The sequence below is a fragment of the Gekko japonicus genome, unplaced genomic scaffold, assembly GCF_001447785.1.
Source record: "Gekko japonicus isolate JY-2015 unplaced genomic scaffold, Gekko_japonicus_V1.1 scaffold2061, whole genome shotgun sequence".
NCBI lineage: Eukaryota > Metazoa > Chordata > Lepidosauria > Squamata > Gekkonidae > Gekko > Gekko japonicus.
Window position 1 is genome coordinate 238,171 of NW_015170950.1, and position 14,479 is coordinate 252,649.

The window sequence follows — 14,479 nt, forward strand, 5'->3', positions numbered from 1 at the left end:
CACCTTTAAGACCAACAAATGCCCCATCATGAGAGGGAGGGCAGGAAGGGTTGCCTCAGTGCTTAGTTCTTGTGGCCCTTTTTTACACGCCCAGGGAAATGCTGATCGCCGCTTTGAGGTCAGGAAGCAATCCTGGAAAATCTTTTTTTTTTGTCATCATCTGGGCGTGGAACAGCAGTCACTGCAGGTGTGTGGGGGAGGTATTTGTGAATCTCCTGCATTGTGCAGGGGGTTGGACTAGATGACCCTGGAGGTCCCTCCCAACCCTGTGATCCTATGAAAGGTTTATTCAAGGTAGGAACTTTTGAGTGCACGCACACTTTTCCAAATACACACGAAAGCTTATACCTTGAATAAACCTTTGCTGGTCTTAAAGGTGCCACTGGACTCTAAATCTGTTCTAGGCAAAACTTAATTATCCAAGAGGGCTTTTCTATGCAGGGAATAGAGTCAGACTGTACTAAATGATTCACAACGTTACTTAGACACATTAGTAGGGACTGCGGTCTATACTACAGTGTCTTGCTTGCTGAAACCAGGATCCTGCTATGGAATTTTGCATCATTTAGGGTGCTTTCACACATGCTAAATGATGCCGTTTCAATCCACTTCAGCGACCGTTTGCAAGTGGATTTTGCCGTCTCACTCAGGAACATGCAATCGCAAAGTGGACTGAAAGTGTGTGCGAAGGTGCCCTTAAGGGGTCACGTTAATACTAAGGCTTTGCTTCAGTTCAGTTTTTAGACTTCTGGTTGGTTCTACAACCCTAATCCTATTGCACCGTTTACTGAATGCCCCATCTGTCAACTCTCTCCGTGTCATCCGCCTTGAGTCCAAGTGAGAAAGGCAGACTATGAATAATAAACAGACAAATAAATAAAGCCTTGCTAAACACCTCTCTGGAATAAAAGGTGCTTTTGCTTGGCAACGGGGAGGGGGGGAACAAGGAGGGGAGGATTTGCTGCCAATAGTTTGTATGGGGGGGGGGGTGTTCCGCTAGCAAAACAAAAACCGGTCATGCAAAAATAAGAGGCAAGATGCCAATTAGCTCATTTTGCATAATTGTGCATTGGTTGCAGGATTTGGATCTTCTTGGCGTGGAATATGGATGGAGAATTTTTCATCGCTTGGAATATAAACGGCCCTCTGTGTTGGACGTGTATGAGGCAGAACAAGCTGGGAAATCTGCACACTGCGAGGAGCTACAAAACCGAGTTATTTTATAGAAAAGGTGGAAGAAGACAAGAGAGCCCCCACCTTTGCGTTGGCTGTTCAGCTTCAGTCCGTAATTGACTCGCCCGCAGTTCTCTACGAGGAGTCGGAGCTGCCGGTATCCCTGTAAAGAAGATCAGGACGCAGTTGGATCCGGGAGAAGTGGGTAGCCAGACGTGCTTAGTGGGCATTCCCTCTATCGGTGGCATTGCCCCTGGCGTTTAATTCCTGCCCTTTGCACCCTCCTGCCTGAGTCGGGCATTTCCTCCCATGCTTCTTGCCGCTCGCCCTGCTGTGTAAGTTGCACACCTGGTACCCGATGGACACACCGCGGGCACAATACAACAGCGAGGTCGGTCCGGCTCCCTTTCCACTCTAGCTCACTATTCTGGGGGAACAAGGAGTGACGGCCTGCCGAGTGGCACTGTGCAATGCGAGCAATGACAGAGTGGGAAATTGCCTCCCCCCAGAAAAATCCCAGCCTGGGTCTGGGGTCTGGAATAGGAGCAGGGGGCCTCCCACCCAAATGAGGCGCATTTACATGCTCTGAACTAGGGGGTAAGCGGAAGCAGGGACCGGCTCAGGACACCGTCCTCCGCCGATGACACAGGAACGTTTTAAACAGCCGTCGGGCTGCCGAGGAAGCGCTTCCCCTTGCAACCGATCCGAGACACACCTATTCCGCTCCCACACCCAGCTCTGAAATCCTGCAGGTATGAAGCAGAAGACATTTAGGCCTGGCCCAGAACGGCATGGAATGTTAACAAGGGGCTTTTATCGCTATGGTTTGAAAAGGCCACGTGAAGCATGATCGAGAGCCCAAGACTGACAGCCCAGCTGCTGTCTGCATCTCGAAGTTAGGCTCGCCCTGTAGCCCGGCAACCTGCCGAGAGCTTTGTTTTGACATCTCCGGACTCTTCGGCTTAGGTCTGGAAGGTTCCTGAACATGCGCCGCGCAGGCACAAGGTCCCACAGCAGCCTCCACACAGGCCCCAAAGAACAGCATGGGAGCGAGGGCTGCAGACGCCGCGAGACTTAAAACGCCAGGTCTGCAAGCCGGACGTCAATCTGCCCCATCGATGATTCAGCTTTAAAATACCTAGGGGGTGATTTTAATTGCAGATGGGAAATCTTAGCTGGTGGGGCCTCTGCTGTTTCGGGGGCACTGTTGTTCGGAGGCTTCGTTGCACCAGCTTATTCGCCTGGCACTGGCCCTGACCCACTGCAGCTCGAATCGAGATTGGAGGCCAGCGCGAACGTTTCGGTCGACCTGACTGCCGGCGCTTCTGTCCGCAACGCAGGCTGAGCTCTCTGACTGCTTACCTGTCCGTTAGGAATCGGCAGTTCTTGTACGGTGTAATCAAGGTAGCCGATATACAGCATATTAACGAACACCTGCAGGACAGGAAACAGCCGGCACCTCATTTGTCAATCACAAAAAGCCGGAGGATTAGAGAAGGATTTTGAAGGGGGAAACGGGAAGGGGGGGGGTTGCAGGGAGGGAACAGCAGCACTGCCCGGGGGGAATTGGGGATTGCTGGGGTCTCTTCCCAGCTGTGACAGTAAGCTTATTACTATAATCGTTTAAACGGTACTTAGACAAAAACACACGCATACATGCAATTTAGAAATCCAGATTATCTGGTATCAGTGGCTATACTGAGATGGCCGTGGAGCCGGATTTCGAAAAATGAACTTTTCTCCTAAATGTTCTGCTGGTGTTAAGACCAGCTTTGCTGGTCTCCAGACTATCCCTAAAGTTTAAGGATCTTGGGCTTATAAAAGTTCTCAATGGTGTAAGGCCAGGGTGTCAGAAGGCCCGCCTTCTCTCATGTGGAACCACCCACTTCTTCAGTTTGGAGGCCATGCTCCGGGCCGCCGCGCAGGGCTCTTTTTGTAGCAGGAACTCCTTTGCATATTAGGCCACCCCCCCTAATGTAGCCAATCCTCCAAGAGCTTACAGAGCTCTTCTTACAGGGGCTACTGTAAGCTCTTGGAGGATTGGCTACATTAGGGGTGTGTCGCTTAATATGCAAATGAGTAACTGCTACAAAAAGAGCCCTGGCCCGCGCACCTATCTGTGGAAATTAGATGGCGGGGTGATTTCTCTGTGGGGGCACCCCTGATGAAAAAGCTGAATTTAATATCTTTTAGGTGTCCAAAGAACCTGCTAGATTTGTCTTCCTTCTGTTAAAGCTCTTTCATATAATATTTGGTCAGTATGATATTATATAGGCTTACTTTGTTTCAGTGGTTCTAAGCTGCCTTGGAAGACTTTTTTTTTTGAAAGATTAAAATATTTTAAATAAATTGTAGGAGTGTGTGTTTCTGCCTACCACTGAGTCCTAAAATCATATCTGATTATTTCGTTTGTAAAGCAGCCAACCAGTTGACCTTAAGTGCCAATCAACAGGGCAGAGAGGCCAAGGCATTCCCCTGATGCTGCCTCCTGGGTGCTGAATTACAGAGGTTTACTACCTCCAAACCGGAGGTTCTCTTTAGTCACCACGGCTAGTTGCTGCAGACAGACCTCTCCATCCATGAATCCATCTAACCCTCCTTTTAACCCCATCTACATTTGTGGCCACCATTTGATCCTCTAGCAAGCGATTCCACAGTTACCCGTTGAATGGAGAAGTATTTCCTTTTGTCTGTCCAGGTACCTATTTGCCCACTGACTTGAATGGGTACCTCTAAGAGACAATTTGGGGAAAGGGAGAAAAAAGTTCTCTCTGTCACCTTCCAGTTCTATGGGGGCTCACGCGGAGCTCCACGACCCACGTTAAGGGTCCAAAACCAAGGGCTGAAGACAACCGCAGAGGTCTGTTACCAACAGCAGCCTCTTTCTGTTCCAAAAAGAGTTCTCTGACTTTACAGTTAGTCAGCTAAAGAGGAGATAGCATTCTGCCCCCCCTGCAGCTATTAACAGAATGTGACTTGTATTTTTCACCTGTGCTCTATCCCGGACGTGGTCCTGGGAATACAGCCGTCCTCCACCTGGTACGACGGTCTCATAGAGAATATACCCATAGGACTGCCCATTGCCGTCGTTCACCTGGAGGTTCTCCATGGTGACAGGATGCTCCGACTTTATGGGCTGCAACACAGAAAGCACAAAACGGAGAGCATTAATGGGCAAGACCAAAATTGGTATAAAAATGTGCATGGAACCTTTAATGTGCCTGTATGGGGAAGAATGCGGAGGAGTTTGACTCTTCAACCTTCATTCAGTGTCAGTAATCAAAACTGATTCCCGGGCTCTGCTATTGGGAATTTAAAGGGTAAACGGTGTGTTTTTTAACAAAAAAAGGTGTGTGTGTGATTCCCCCCCCCCCCCCCCCGCCCGCCGCCAAGTTCAATCAGCAAAACTGAATGGAAATTGATGGGTTAAACTCCCTTTCCCTTCCCTGCATGGTCCCAAGGCAAATTGAGGCTGCACAATCACAACCTGCATTTTATAGATGGAAAAAGAGGTGTGATCTTTTTCTGTTCTGTTTTAGCCCTAGATCACACTTCTACAGACAGAGTTTTCAAGGACAACATCTGGTTACTTGGCTAACCTGTCTGACCCCCCTCCTCAATGCAGTTTGGCCCCTCCCACCTACATACATACTGTCCTTTGACCTTTGTCCGCTGCTCTTAACCACTACACTACGCTGGCTTGAAATAGATGAATAGACAAAAAAATGCAAACAAATGATGCTCATGGTGACATGGGAGTCGGGACAATAGAGAAGCTCCCCCTGTGGCATTCAGTCTTCAACAGCTTCATTAAACCATGCAAGTCGACACGTGCGGAGTCACAGCATCACCTAAAGCTCTGCTTGCACAATGAAAAAGAAGGAACACCGTCCTTTCTTGTAAAACATCTGATGAGCGAAAGATTTATTCCAAGCTCAGTGTGGCGAGACGAAGGAAAACAACTCTTTACCTTCCCTCACCTAAAACACAAAAACATCACTGCCAGCTAAGCCAAGGCTGATCTCTGCAAGCGTGCACAGGTCAGACTGAGTGCAAAGGCCTTCTGCTGAAACAGTTCATGAATGGCTGGCTTGCCCAACAAACAACCAAGCCCCTGATCACGAAGGGCAAGCAGAAGGGGCTGTGGCTCAGTGGCACAACATCTGCTTGGCGATCAGAAGGTCCCAAGTTCGATCCCCAGCATCTCCAATTAAACAGACATCAGAGAACAAGTGTTTGGAAAGGCCCTTCTCCACCTGACGCTCTGGAGAGCAGCTATCAATCAGAGGAATCATAGAATCATAGAATGTTAGAGTTGGAAGGGACCTCGCAGGTCATCTAGTCAAACCCCCTGCACTCTGCAGGAGCATAGCTGAAAGATAGCCCTACAACATACCCGAAAGATGGCCGTCCAGCCTCCGCTTGAAAACGTCCAGCGAAGGAGCATCCCGAGGCAGTCTGTTCCACTGCTCAACCACTCTTACAGTTAGGACGTTTCTCCTGATATTTAGCTGGTATCGACTCCCTTGTAATTTTCACCCATTAGATCTAGTCTTGCGATCCGGAGTGAGAGAGCAGATCTGCTCCATCTTCTACATGACAGCCCTTCAAATATTTGTAGACTGCAATCATGTTGCCTCTAAGCTTTCTCTTTCCCAGGCTAAACATACCCAACTCTTTCAGCCTTTCCTCATAAGACTTAGATTCCAACCCTCACACCATCCTAGTTGCCTTCTTCTGTACAGGTGAGAAGACTAGGCAGACCAATCGTCTGACACTGTATAAGGGAGCCTTATGTGTTAAGGTCATTTCCCTTAACTGCACTTAAAATCTGTTGACACTGCCGTCAAAGGATGACCAGCAAAATATACGATACTTCTAAGGGCATATATCACCGATGTATGCAAGTCATCTTTTGGATGTTACGGTCAATCAGTTTTAAGCATGCATACACGAAATCGGCACTGCCCAAATCGAATCTTTCCCACATGGTCCAAATTACGCTGCGCTCTATGGAACAGCACCACCCATGAAAACCAGAGATGGCCACGTGTAAATCTGAAGCTAAATCCAAGAGCTTTATGGATCACTTGGGCCAGAGTTCTGGGTTTGTTCATTTTAAAGCTAAAGGTAATGGTTCCCTTGCTCAAAAGCCAGTCGAGTCCGACTCTAGGGTTATGGTGCTCATCTCCGTTTCAAAGCCGAAGAGCCAGCGCTGTCCGAAGACGTTTCCGTGGTCATGTGGCCGGCATGACTAAACACCAAGGCGCACGGAACGCTGTTCCCTTCCCACCGAAGTGGTACCTATTTACCTCCTTGCAATTTCTTGCTTTTGAACTGCTAGGTTGGCAGGAGCTGTGGCCAGAGACGGGAGCTCACTTCGTCATGCGGCAACTCGGGTCTCGAACTGCTGAACGACCGACCTTCTACAGCCTGCAGTTCAGCGTCTTAACCACTTGAGCCACCGCAGCTCTAGAGTCTATAAGACTCTAAAAGATGGGGGTTCTACATCAAACTAAGCCTGAACTCGGCCTAGACGTTAAAATGACTAAAATGAAGCTATCGAGCTTTGGTCACATTCTGAGAAGACAAGAGTCGCTGGGAAAGACAATAATGCTGGGAAAAGCGGAAGGCAGCAGGAGAAGAGGAAGACCCAACAGGAGATGGATCGACTCAATCAAGGAAGCCAGGAGGGCCCTCCGTTTGCAAGACCTGAGAGAGGCTGTGAACTGGAGGATGTTATGGAGGACTAATCCATAGGGCCGCCAGGAGTCGGAAGTGACTTGACAACACTTAAAACACACATGCGCGCACACACAAGCACACAAACACGCACACAAGCTGGGGGGAGGGGAAATCACCACCTGGAGGTATGCAGTACTCACCTCTACCACAGATGACAGCAGTTCCCACAGAGAGACATATTGCTGCATCAGGATGGCTCCATACGATGCCTTGGTTGAAATCATAGGAGGGAGAGGGAGGGGCTCTCCTTTTTAAAAACAATAAAAACAATAATAATGCATTTAGTTCAAATGGGGAAAACAACACACAGCCGAGTGACCTCTCGGAGCAGTGCTCCACCAACTCGTCGTCGCCCTCTGCTTTGAAAGGCACATAGCTGACACACGCAAACTGCCGACCCCAGGCCAAATAATTTCCATTGTTTTCATGCTGCTGGGAACCCCCTGTGTTTCCCTTGGCTTCTACTCCCGCAGGCGCGGGTTCCCCCCCCCCCCCCCCCCGCCTTCACTGTCCTCACCTTCAATTGCCCTTGCTGCCCTTCAACCTGACTGGCTGCATTGACCCACCCGAACCGGGGAGCTGGCCAGCTGTTCTTAGGCACAATCTGCATCTAGCCTTTGCTCCGCTGGAATAGAAAAAGATACCGCTCAAAACCACATTCAAATTTGTTGTTGTTGTTCAGTCGCACAGTCGAGTCCGACTCTTCGCGACCCCATCGACAAGATCATGTAGGCCTTCTGGTCTTTCGTCGTGCTCTGGAGTTTGCTTAGTTTCATGTTCATTGCATCTATGACACTGTCTAACCATCTCATCCTTTGCCATCTCCGTCTTCTTTGACCTTCAATCTTTCCAAGCGTCAGGGTCTTCTCCAGTGAGTGCTCCCATCTCATATGGTGGCCAAAGCATTTGAGCTTCAGTTTCATTATCTGGCCTTCCAGGGAACAGTCAGGGTTGATTTCTTTTAAGATTGACTAATTTGATCTCCTTGCAGTCCAAGGGACTCTCAAGAGTCTTCTCCAGCACCATAGTTCAAAAGAGTCTATTCTTTGGCGCTCGGCCTTCCTTATAGTCCAACTCTCGCAGCCATACATGACTACTGGGAATACCATTGCTTTGACCATGCGGACTTTTGTTGGCAGGGTGATGTCTCTACTTTTTATCATGCTGTTTAGGTTCGCCATCGCTTTCCTCCCAAGGAGCAGGCGTCTGGGCCAATGCCGTACTGACTGCAGAGCCATAAAACGGCCACAAATCTATGCAGACGCTTCCATAAAACTAAGAGAGATCAAACGAAGTGAAAGCGGCCTGTAGTCTGGACACTGCCATGAAGTCCAACACTCAATCAAAGTGAAAGTGGCATGCAATGCAGACGGGAATTTCAGCGGAGCAAATGCTAGATGCAAACTGGGCCTCAGTCTCTCCGAGTAATCTGCTGTTGAGTCAATGCTTTAACGGGTTTTACTGCTGCATTTGTTTGTATTTCTTGTACTTTTTTAAGTTCTGCAAGCCACCCCATGTCCCCTGTGGGAAGAGGGTGCGGGGTATAAGATAAATAAATAGATGAATCGGAAAGAAAACATCCCCAAATTGTCCCAACACCGATTACACCCCCCCAACTACATAAGACCCTTCGACTCTGCCCCTTCAGTGTTTGTTTGGGGAGCCCAGCTTTCCTGCAGACCAAAAGATGGAAGAAAAGGTTTGTCCGCAGGCCGACAGAGGCGGTGAGGGAAAAGACGGGCGGCGTGGTTATTTGCCAGCGAGAGCCCCAGAAGAGAGAGAATAAGCAAACAGCTCCTCTCTTTCTGATTTGCATTTGTTTTAAGCCTGCTGGCATGGAACGCTCCTCTCAGTAGACAGACGCCGCCGTCATTAGTGCGCACGCCGCCCCCCCTCCCCCACTGCTGCGAAGTCAGCCGAAAGGCCATTTCCATAACAAGACAATCTACCTTCCCGGTCCCCTCTTTGCGCTTCAGAAAATGCTCCCGGCTAATCGGAGGGATGTAGCGACACGGGGGAGCAGCGGGAGTTTGGCGCGCACCGGAGAGCCAATTTGCAAGCTTTGCTCATGTGGCACCGGCGGGCGCTTAGAGGAGGCAGGGAGGCCTCCGTGGAGCTTGTATATATATGTGGGTTTTTAGAGGCCCTTACCCACAATCTTGGAGAAGAGCTGGCGCAGTTTGAAGAACTTGGAGGTGTAGTCTCCAGCCTCGGTCAGCACGGCGTCATAGTCTGGAAAAGAAGGGGTGCGGCGGTCAAGACGAAATGCCAAGGAGAAAATACTGGGTAGAATTCTGTGCGTTTCCTGCAGCAGAAAATAGCAACAGTCCAGTAGCACCTTAAAGACTAACAAAGGCTGCGGTCACACACACACATACCAATCCACTTTCAATGCCCCTTCCAACTAGATTTTGACAGTTCACAGTAAAATCCAGTTGGAAAGTACACTGAAAGCGGATTGAAAGTGCATTGTTTAGTGGGTGTGACCGCAGCCAAAATTTGTGGCAGGGTATGAGCTTACCTGTCACAAATTTCAAGGTGTTACTGGACTCTTGCTCTTTTCTACTGCTACAGACAAACGGGGCTGCCCATCTTGTGCTTTTTCTGCACCTCGCGAGACTTTTGGGCAGGCAACCAGACTTGATCTGGAATCGGAGCCGTTGACCATTTCTAGTGTTTTTCTTTTAAAAAGTAAATGTTTTCTATCTCTCAGGGATGCAGAGAAAAGGACAGCTTGACTTTGGCCAGTTCCAGATTCACGGCACGGAGCTCGGGTGAGCGGGGCTTTCTTGGGATGGGGCTACAACTTCAAACGTCTCCTCTCGCTGTGGGTCTTTCTCCCCGGCTCCCAGACCTGCACACAGTGTTCCCTCTAAGCTGAGTTAGTGTGAGCTAACTCACAGTTTTATAGCCTCAGGCTCACACGTTGCTGTCTTAGTTCAGGAAGGAGGGCTCCAGAGCAAACTAATTTATGGCAGCAGCCAAATCGCTCACTCACAACTTTAATGCCAGTAGCTCACAAAGTACATACATACATACATATTACATTTATATACCGCTCCTTCCCGAAGGCTCGGAGCGGTTTACAGAGCATTGTTAATTTTACCTGACTAGGGCCACAGTACAGGAGAGGGTGAGTGCCTACCGGGCACCTGAGCAGCCGAGCTCTTCTATGTTGTTCCTTCCGTGGAGAGATCTTCGATCTCCAGGCGGTGGTTTCTCGATGAAGGTGAAGGTCTGATCTTTTCGCAGCGACTCCTTCAGGCACGGTCTGCGCGGTGCGCGGCTGTGTGACGGCTGCAGCGGGTCTCCGTCCTCATAGGCTCCGACCACGTGTCGTCCCGTCACCGCGCCCGCCAGGCCAATCACCGCTTAGAGGGAGCATTGCCTGCACATCCCCTGCTCCCAGTGCCAAACCTTTTGGGCAGCTGTTTTCTAGGGTGTTGTGTCGTTTGGTAGTGGTTTTGCACCTTCGTACGTTGGCCCTTGCCAATTGTATGTCACCTCGCAGTTTGTTAGTACAAACTGCTAAAAAAAAAGCTGCCTCTCCAAACGATGGGGGGATAGTTTCAGAGGGCCCTCGCCTGGACGGACCAGGCTAGACCTCTGGAGCTAAGCAGAGTCGGCCCCGGTTAGTATTTTGATGGGAGACCACTAAGGAAGGCCAGGGTTGCTATGCACAGGCAGGCAACGGCAAACCACCTCCAAATGTCTCGGAATGTACAGGGCCGCCATAAGTCGGGTGAGGCTTGACAGCGCTTTCCACCACCATGATCAGACGGTGGTTGTGCTGGTCAGCAGTGGAAGAGCTGGATTCGAGTCCAGCAGCACCTTAGAGACCAACAAGAGTTTCAGGGTACGAGCTCATGACTCTCGAAAGCTTACCACCCGAAAATCTCGCTGGCGTGCTTCCTCTGGCCAGTCGCCACGGATACACATCACTGAAAGCTAGAGACGTAGTCCAAAAGCAAGCCGAGAAAGAGTGCCAAGGGTCAGAATGCCGGGAAATCAGTCAGAGTTCTCAGGAGCAAAGAGCCGATGCTGGCAGCTGGGACAAGGTCTGAGATTGCACGGTTGCGTCCGCACCGAGGCAGGTGAGCGTGATGCTTATACTCCGGTCCTCCCTTCCCTGGGAGGTGACCTGCAAAGGCTCACGGCCCTTCATGTTGCCTAGGCAACAGCTGAAGTCTAGCACTCCTCCTCCTCTCCCGCACATCCAGACGCTGGCGTGCCCTGCGTCTGGGACATTCGGGTGAGCTAGGTGGGGACTCTGGCCTCGGGGTGTCTCCAACTGGGGGTGCTGGGCCAGGCTCTGGACTAGACTCTCCCTCTGGCTGCACCTCAGTCTCTTCGCCTTGCTGCCCCTCCGGAGCAGCTGCTGGGGTCTCTTCACCCTCAGGTGCTGGCAAAGGTTCCTCTTCTGGGCTGACTTAGAAGGCGGCTGGGTTGCTCCCTGCCTCTTCCTCATCTGAGGGACAGCCAGCCTCAGCGGAGCCGGGACCCAGGACACTGGTCTGTAAAGTGAACGAGGACGTCTGTTCCATTATACTTTTTGCACTGCCATCGACGACTGTTGCAGATGTCTGCCGGCGGTTTGTTTGAAAGCCTTCGCGTTACTGACTGGCATCTGTATGATGTCGGTGTGTTTTTTGTTTTTAATATTTATTTTATTGTCATTTCTGATGTTGTCGTAACCTATGCCTTGAGAACCTCAGCGGCTGCGGCGTGGAACTGAAAGGCTTAAATAACTGAAGCACGTACAATTGGCATGTGCAGATGCCAAAATACAAGCAATTATCTGTTTTAAATTATTTGATTTATCATCCAATAGGCTGGGCTAGGGGAGGAGAATGTAGGCCCCAGCGCCCACCACCACCACCACCTCCAGGCTTATGCATTTTCTCCCCTGCTATCTTTACAAGAGGCTATACAAGGTATTAATGCAGGGAGCACGGGATTCCCCCTCCCCCTTCCTGTCTGCCAAGACCGCCAGCAACCATTCCTTTCTAAAGCTCACGCTGCAGTGTGCGGTATGAGCAAACAAACTGGGAGGCTGCACCTGTAAGCATGAAAGATGGAAGGAGGGAGGGCAGTGAAATGCGATCATTATTTAATTGGCAATTCCCTTGAAACGTTGCAATTGCCTTCCTCGGGGGAATCCACGGAACATATATATGGACACGCGTTTTGACGGTGTCACTAAAAACTCAAATCTTTTTTTTTTTTTTTAAGCACGGACCACGACTCAGCGGAAAATCTCAATTCACTCTGGAGCGGAAAAATCTCAACTCACTCTGCATTCTGGCAAGCGATCCCGGCATTTCAACGGCTGGATTAAAACATGCCAACCATGCAAGTGTTTTGTAGATTCCCCTGGTGAGGTCGACGAAAATGAGTCCCGGAGATGGAACAGGAGTTACAGGCTGTGTTGTCCTATACACACACACACACACCCCGCTCAACACTGGAGTCTGGTGTAGTGGTTAAGTGTCTGGACTCTAATCTGGGAGAACCGGGTTTGATTCTCCACTCCTCCACGTGCAGCTGCTGGGTGACCGTGGGCAAGCCACAGTTCCCTCAGAGCTGTTATCTCAAGAGCAGTTTCTGTGAAGAGCTCTCTTAGCCTACCTCACAGGGTGTCTGCTGTGGGGAGGGGAAAGGATTTGTAAGCCACTCTGAGACTCCCTTGGGTGGTGAAGGGCGGGGTATAAATCCAATCTCCTCCTCCTCTTCTTCTTCTTCCTCCAGTTTGGTGTAGTGGTTAAGTGTGCGGACTCTAATCTGGGAGAACCGGGTTTGATTCCCCACTCCTCCACTTGCACCTGGCTGGATGACCTCAGGCAAGCCGTAGTTCTGATAAGAGCTGTCCTTGAAAAAGAGCAGTTTCTGTCAAGAGTTCTCTCAGCCCCACCTACCTCACAGGGTGTCTGTTGTGGGGAGGGGAAGGGGGTTTGTAAGCCGCTCTGAGACTCCAAGTGAAGGGCGGGGTATAAATCCAATCTCTTCTCCTAAACTAGAGTGTCCTCAATGTATGGCTGACTAAGCCTCTGCTTAAAGACCTTTACCAAGGGAATGCCTCTTTATTTATTTATTTATTATTAGGACACTTTCAGATAGGTAGAGCCGTGTTGGTCTGCAGTAGAAGAACACGATTTGAGTCCAATCGCACCTGGAAGACCAACAAGATTTCCAAGGTATAAGCTTTCAAGAGTCAAAGCTCCCTTCGTCAGTCTAACGAAAGCTATGTCTTGTTGGTCTATAAGGAGCAACGGGACTCTGGTCTTGCTCCTCTAGGACAGTGGTTCCTAACCTTTGTGGTATGGTGGCCCACAAGTCCAAATTTACTTGGAACGGGTGACCCATCCAAAGCTGGCCCAAGGGTGGGGTTTTTTTGGCACCCTAGGCAAACTATGACCATGGTACCCATCCAGGCCAGCGTTCCATCTTCTACAGTGGCTAAGCAACAAACATCACAAAAAGGGCACAGCTGCCACTATTATAAACCCCAAGCAAGGGGCATTTCGACAGGCACAGCCTTTGCATAATGGAGGTAGCATCCCAGCCCCTGACCACCAACGCTCCCTCTAAGCTGTTGGAATCTTGTGAGCAAAAGTTCTACTTTGTGAGCTACTGGCATTAAAGTTGTGAGCGAGCAATTTGGCAACTGCGTTAAATTAGTTTGCTCTGGAGCCGTCCTTCCTGAGACAAAAACGTGTGAGCTGGAGGCTAAAAAACTGAGCTAGCTCACACTAACTCAGCTCAGAGGGAACACTGCTGACCACCCTCTCCTTCTCCATGACTCCCTCTAATCCCCCATGAGATCCTAACAAACTCACTCTAGTAACCATCAGGACACATTTTACTTGGGTCAACACGCATAGCCAGTGAAGACAAAAATCAACTAATGCATGACACGGAAAACAAAGTTGCTCTTACCTATAACCAGGGCTTTTTTTGTAGAAAAAGCTCAGCAGGAACTCATTAGCATAATAGGCCATACCCAACAGCAGAAACTCATTAGCATAATAGGCCACACTCCACAGCAGAAACTCATTAGCCTATTAGGCCACACCCTGACAGTGCAGCTCATTAGCATATTAGGCCACACCCCCATGCCTTCCCTTGGTTTGCCCGGGCGCCCCACAGCTGCGGGGAGCCAAGGCAAGCTGGCCCTTGGACAGGCCGGGAAAGGCACGGAGAGCCATTTAAATGCCTCCCCGATCCTTCCAGGGGGCCCCCGGCCCACCTGCCTCAGAGTTGCCCGGGGTGTCGCTCTCCAGGCCTTCCCTCTGTAGCCACGCACGCAGAGGTTTTGGCTGTAGTGGGCGTGGCCAACTCTGAAGCCAGCCGGAACTCCGTTCCTGTGCGTTCCTGCCCCAAAATAGTCCTGCCTGTAATGGTTGTTCATCAAGTGCCTTCTGTGCAGGGACACCTGGGGGACTGGGATAAGTGGAACCTGGAAACTACCTTAGGGAGAAGCCTAAGACTGGGCTGAAGAATTAACCCTTTCAGGAAAGGTCTTCAAAAACGGGGGGTCCACCTGAAGAGCTGCTAACTCACT

At 50.1% G+C, this 14,479-nt stretch overlaps 1 protein-coding gene across 1 annotated transcript in view; it reads right to left on the bottom strand.

Moving 5' to 3' along the window:
* Nucleotides 1–14,479, bottom strand: part of GLB1L2 (galactosidase beta 1 like 2) — a 116,138-nt gene that overhangs the window by 24,535 nt on the left and 77,124 nt on the right. Inside the window, exons 11-15 of the mRNA XM_015418895.1 lie at nucleotides 9,070–9,150; nucleotides 7,059–7,165; nucleotides 4,163–4,309; nucleotides 2,536–2,607; nucleotides 1,258–1,336 (exon numbers count right to left, since the gene is read on the bottom strand). Coding sequence (XP_015274381.1) covers nucleotides 1,258–1,336; nucleotides 2,536–2,607; nucleotides 4,163–4,309; nucleotides 7,059–7,165; nucleotides 9,070–9,150 — 486 coding nt within the window. The remainder of the gene's footprint in view (nucleotides 1–1,257; nucleotides 1,337–2,535; nucleotides 2,608–4,162; nucleotides 4,310–7,058; nucleotides 7,166–9,069; nucleotides 9,151–14,479) is intronic.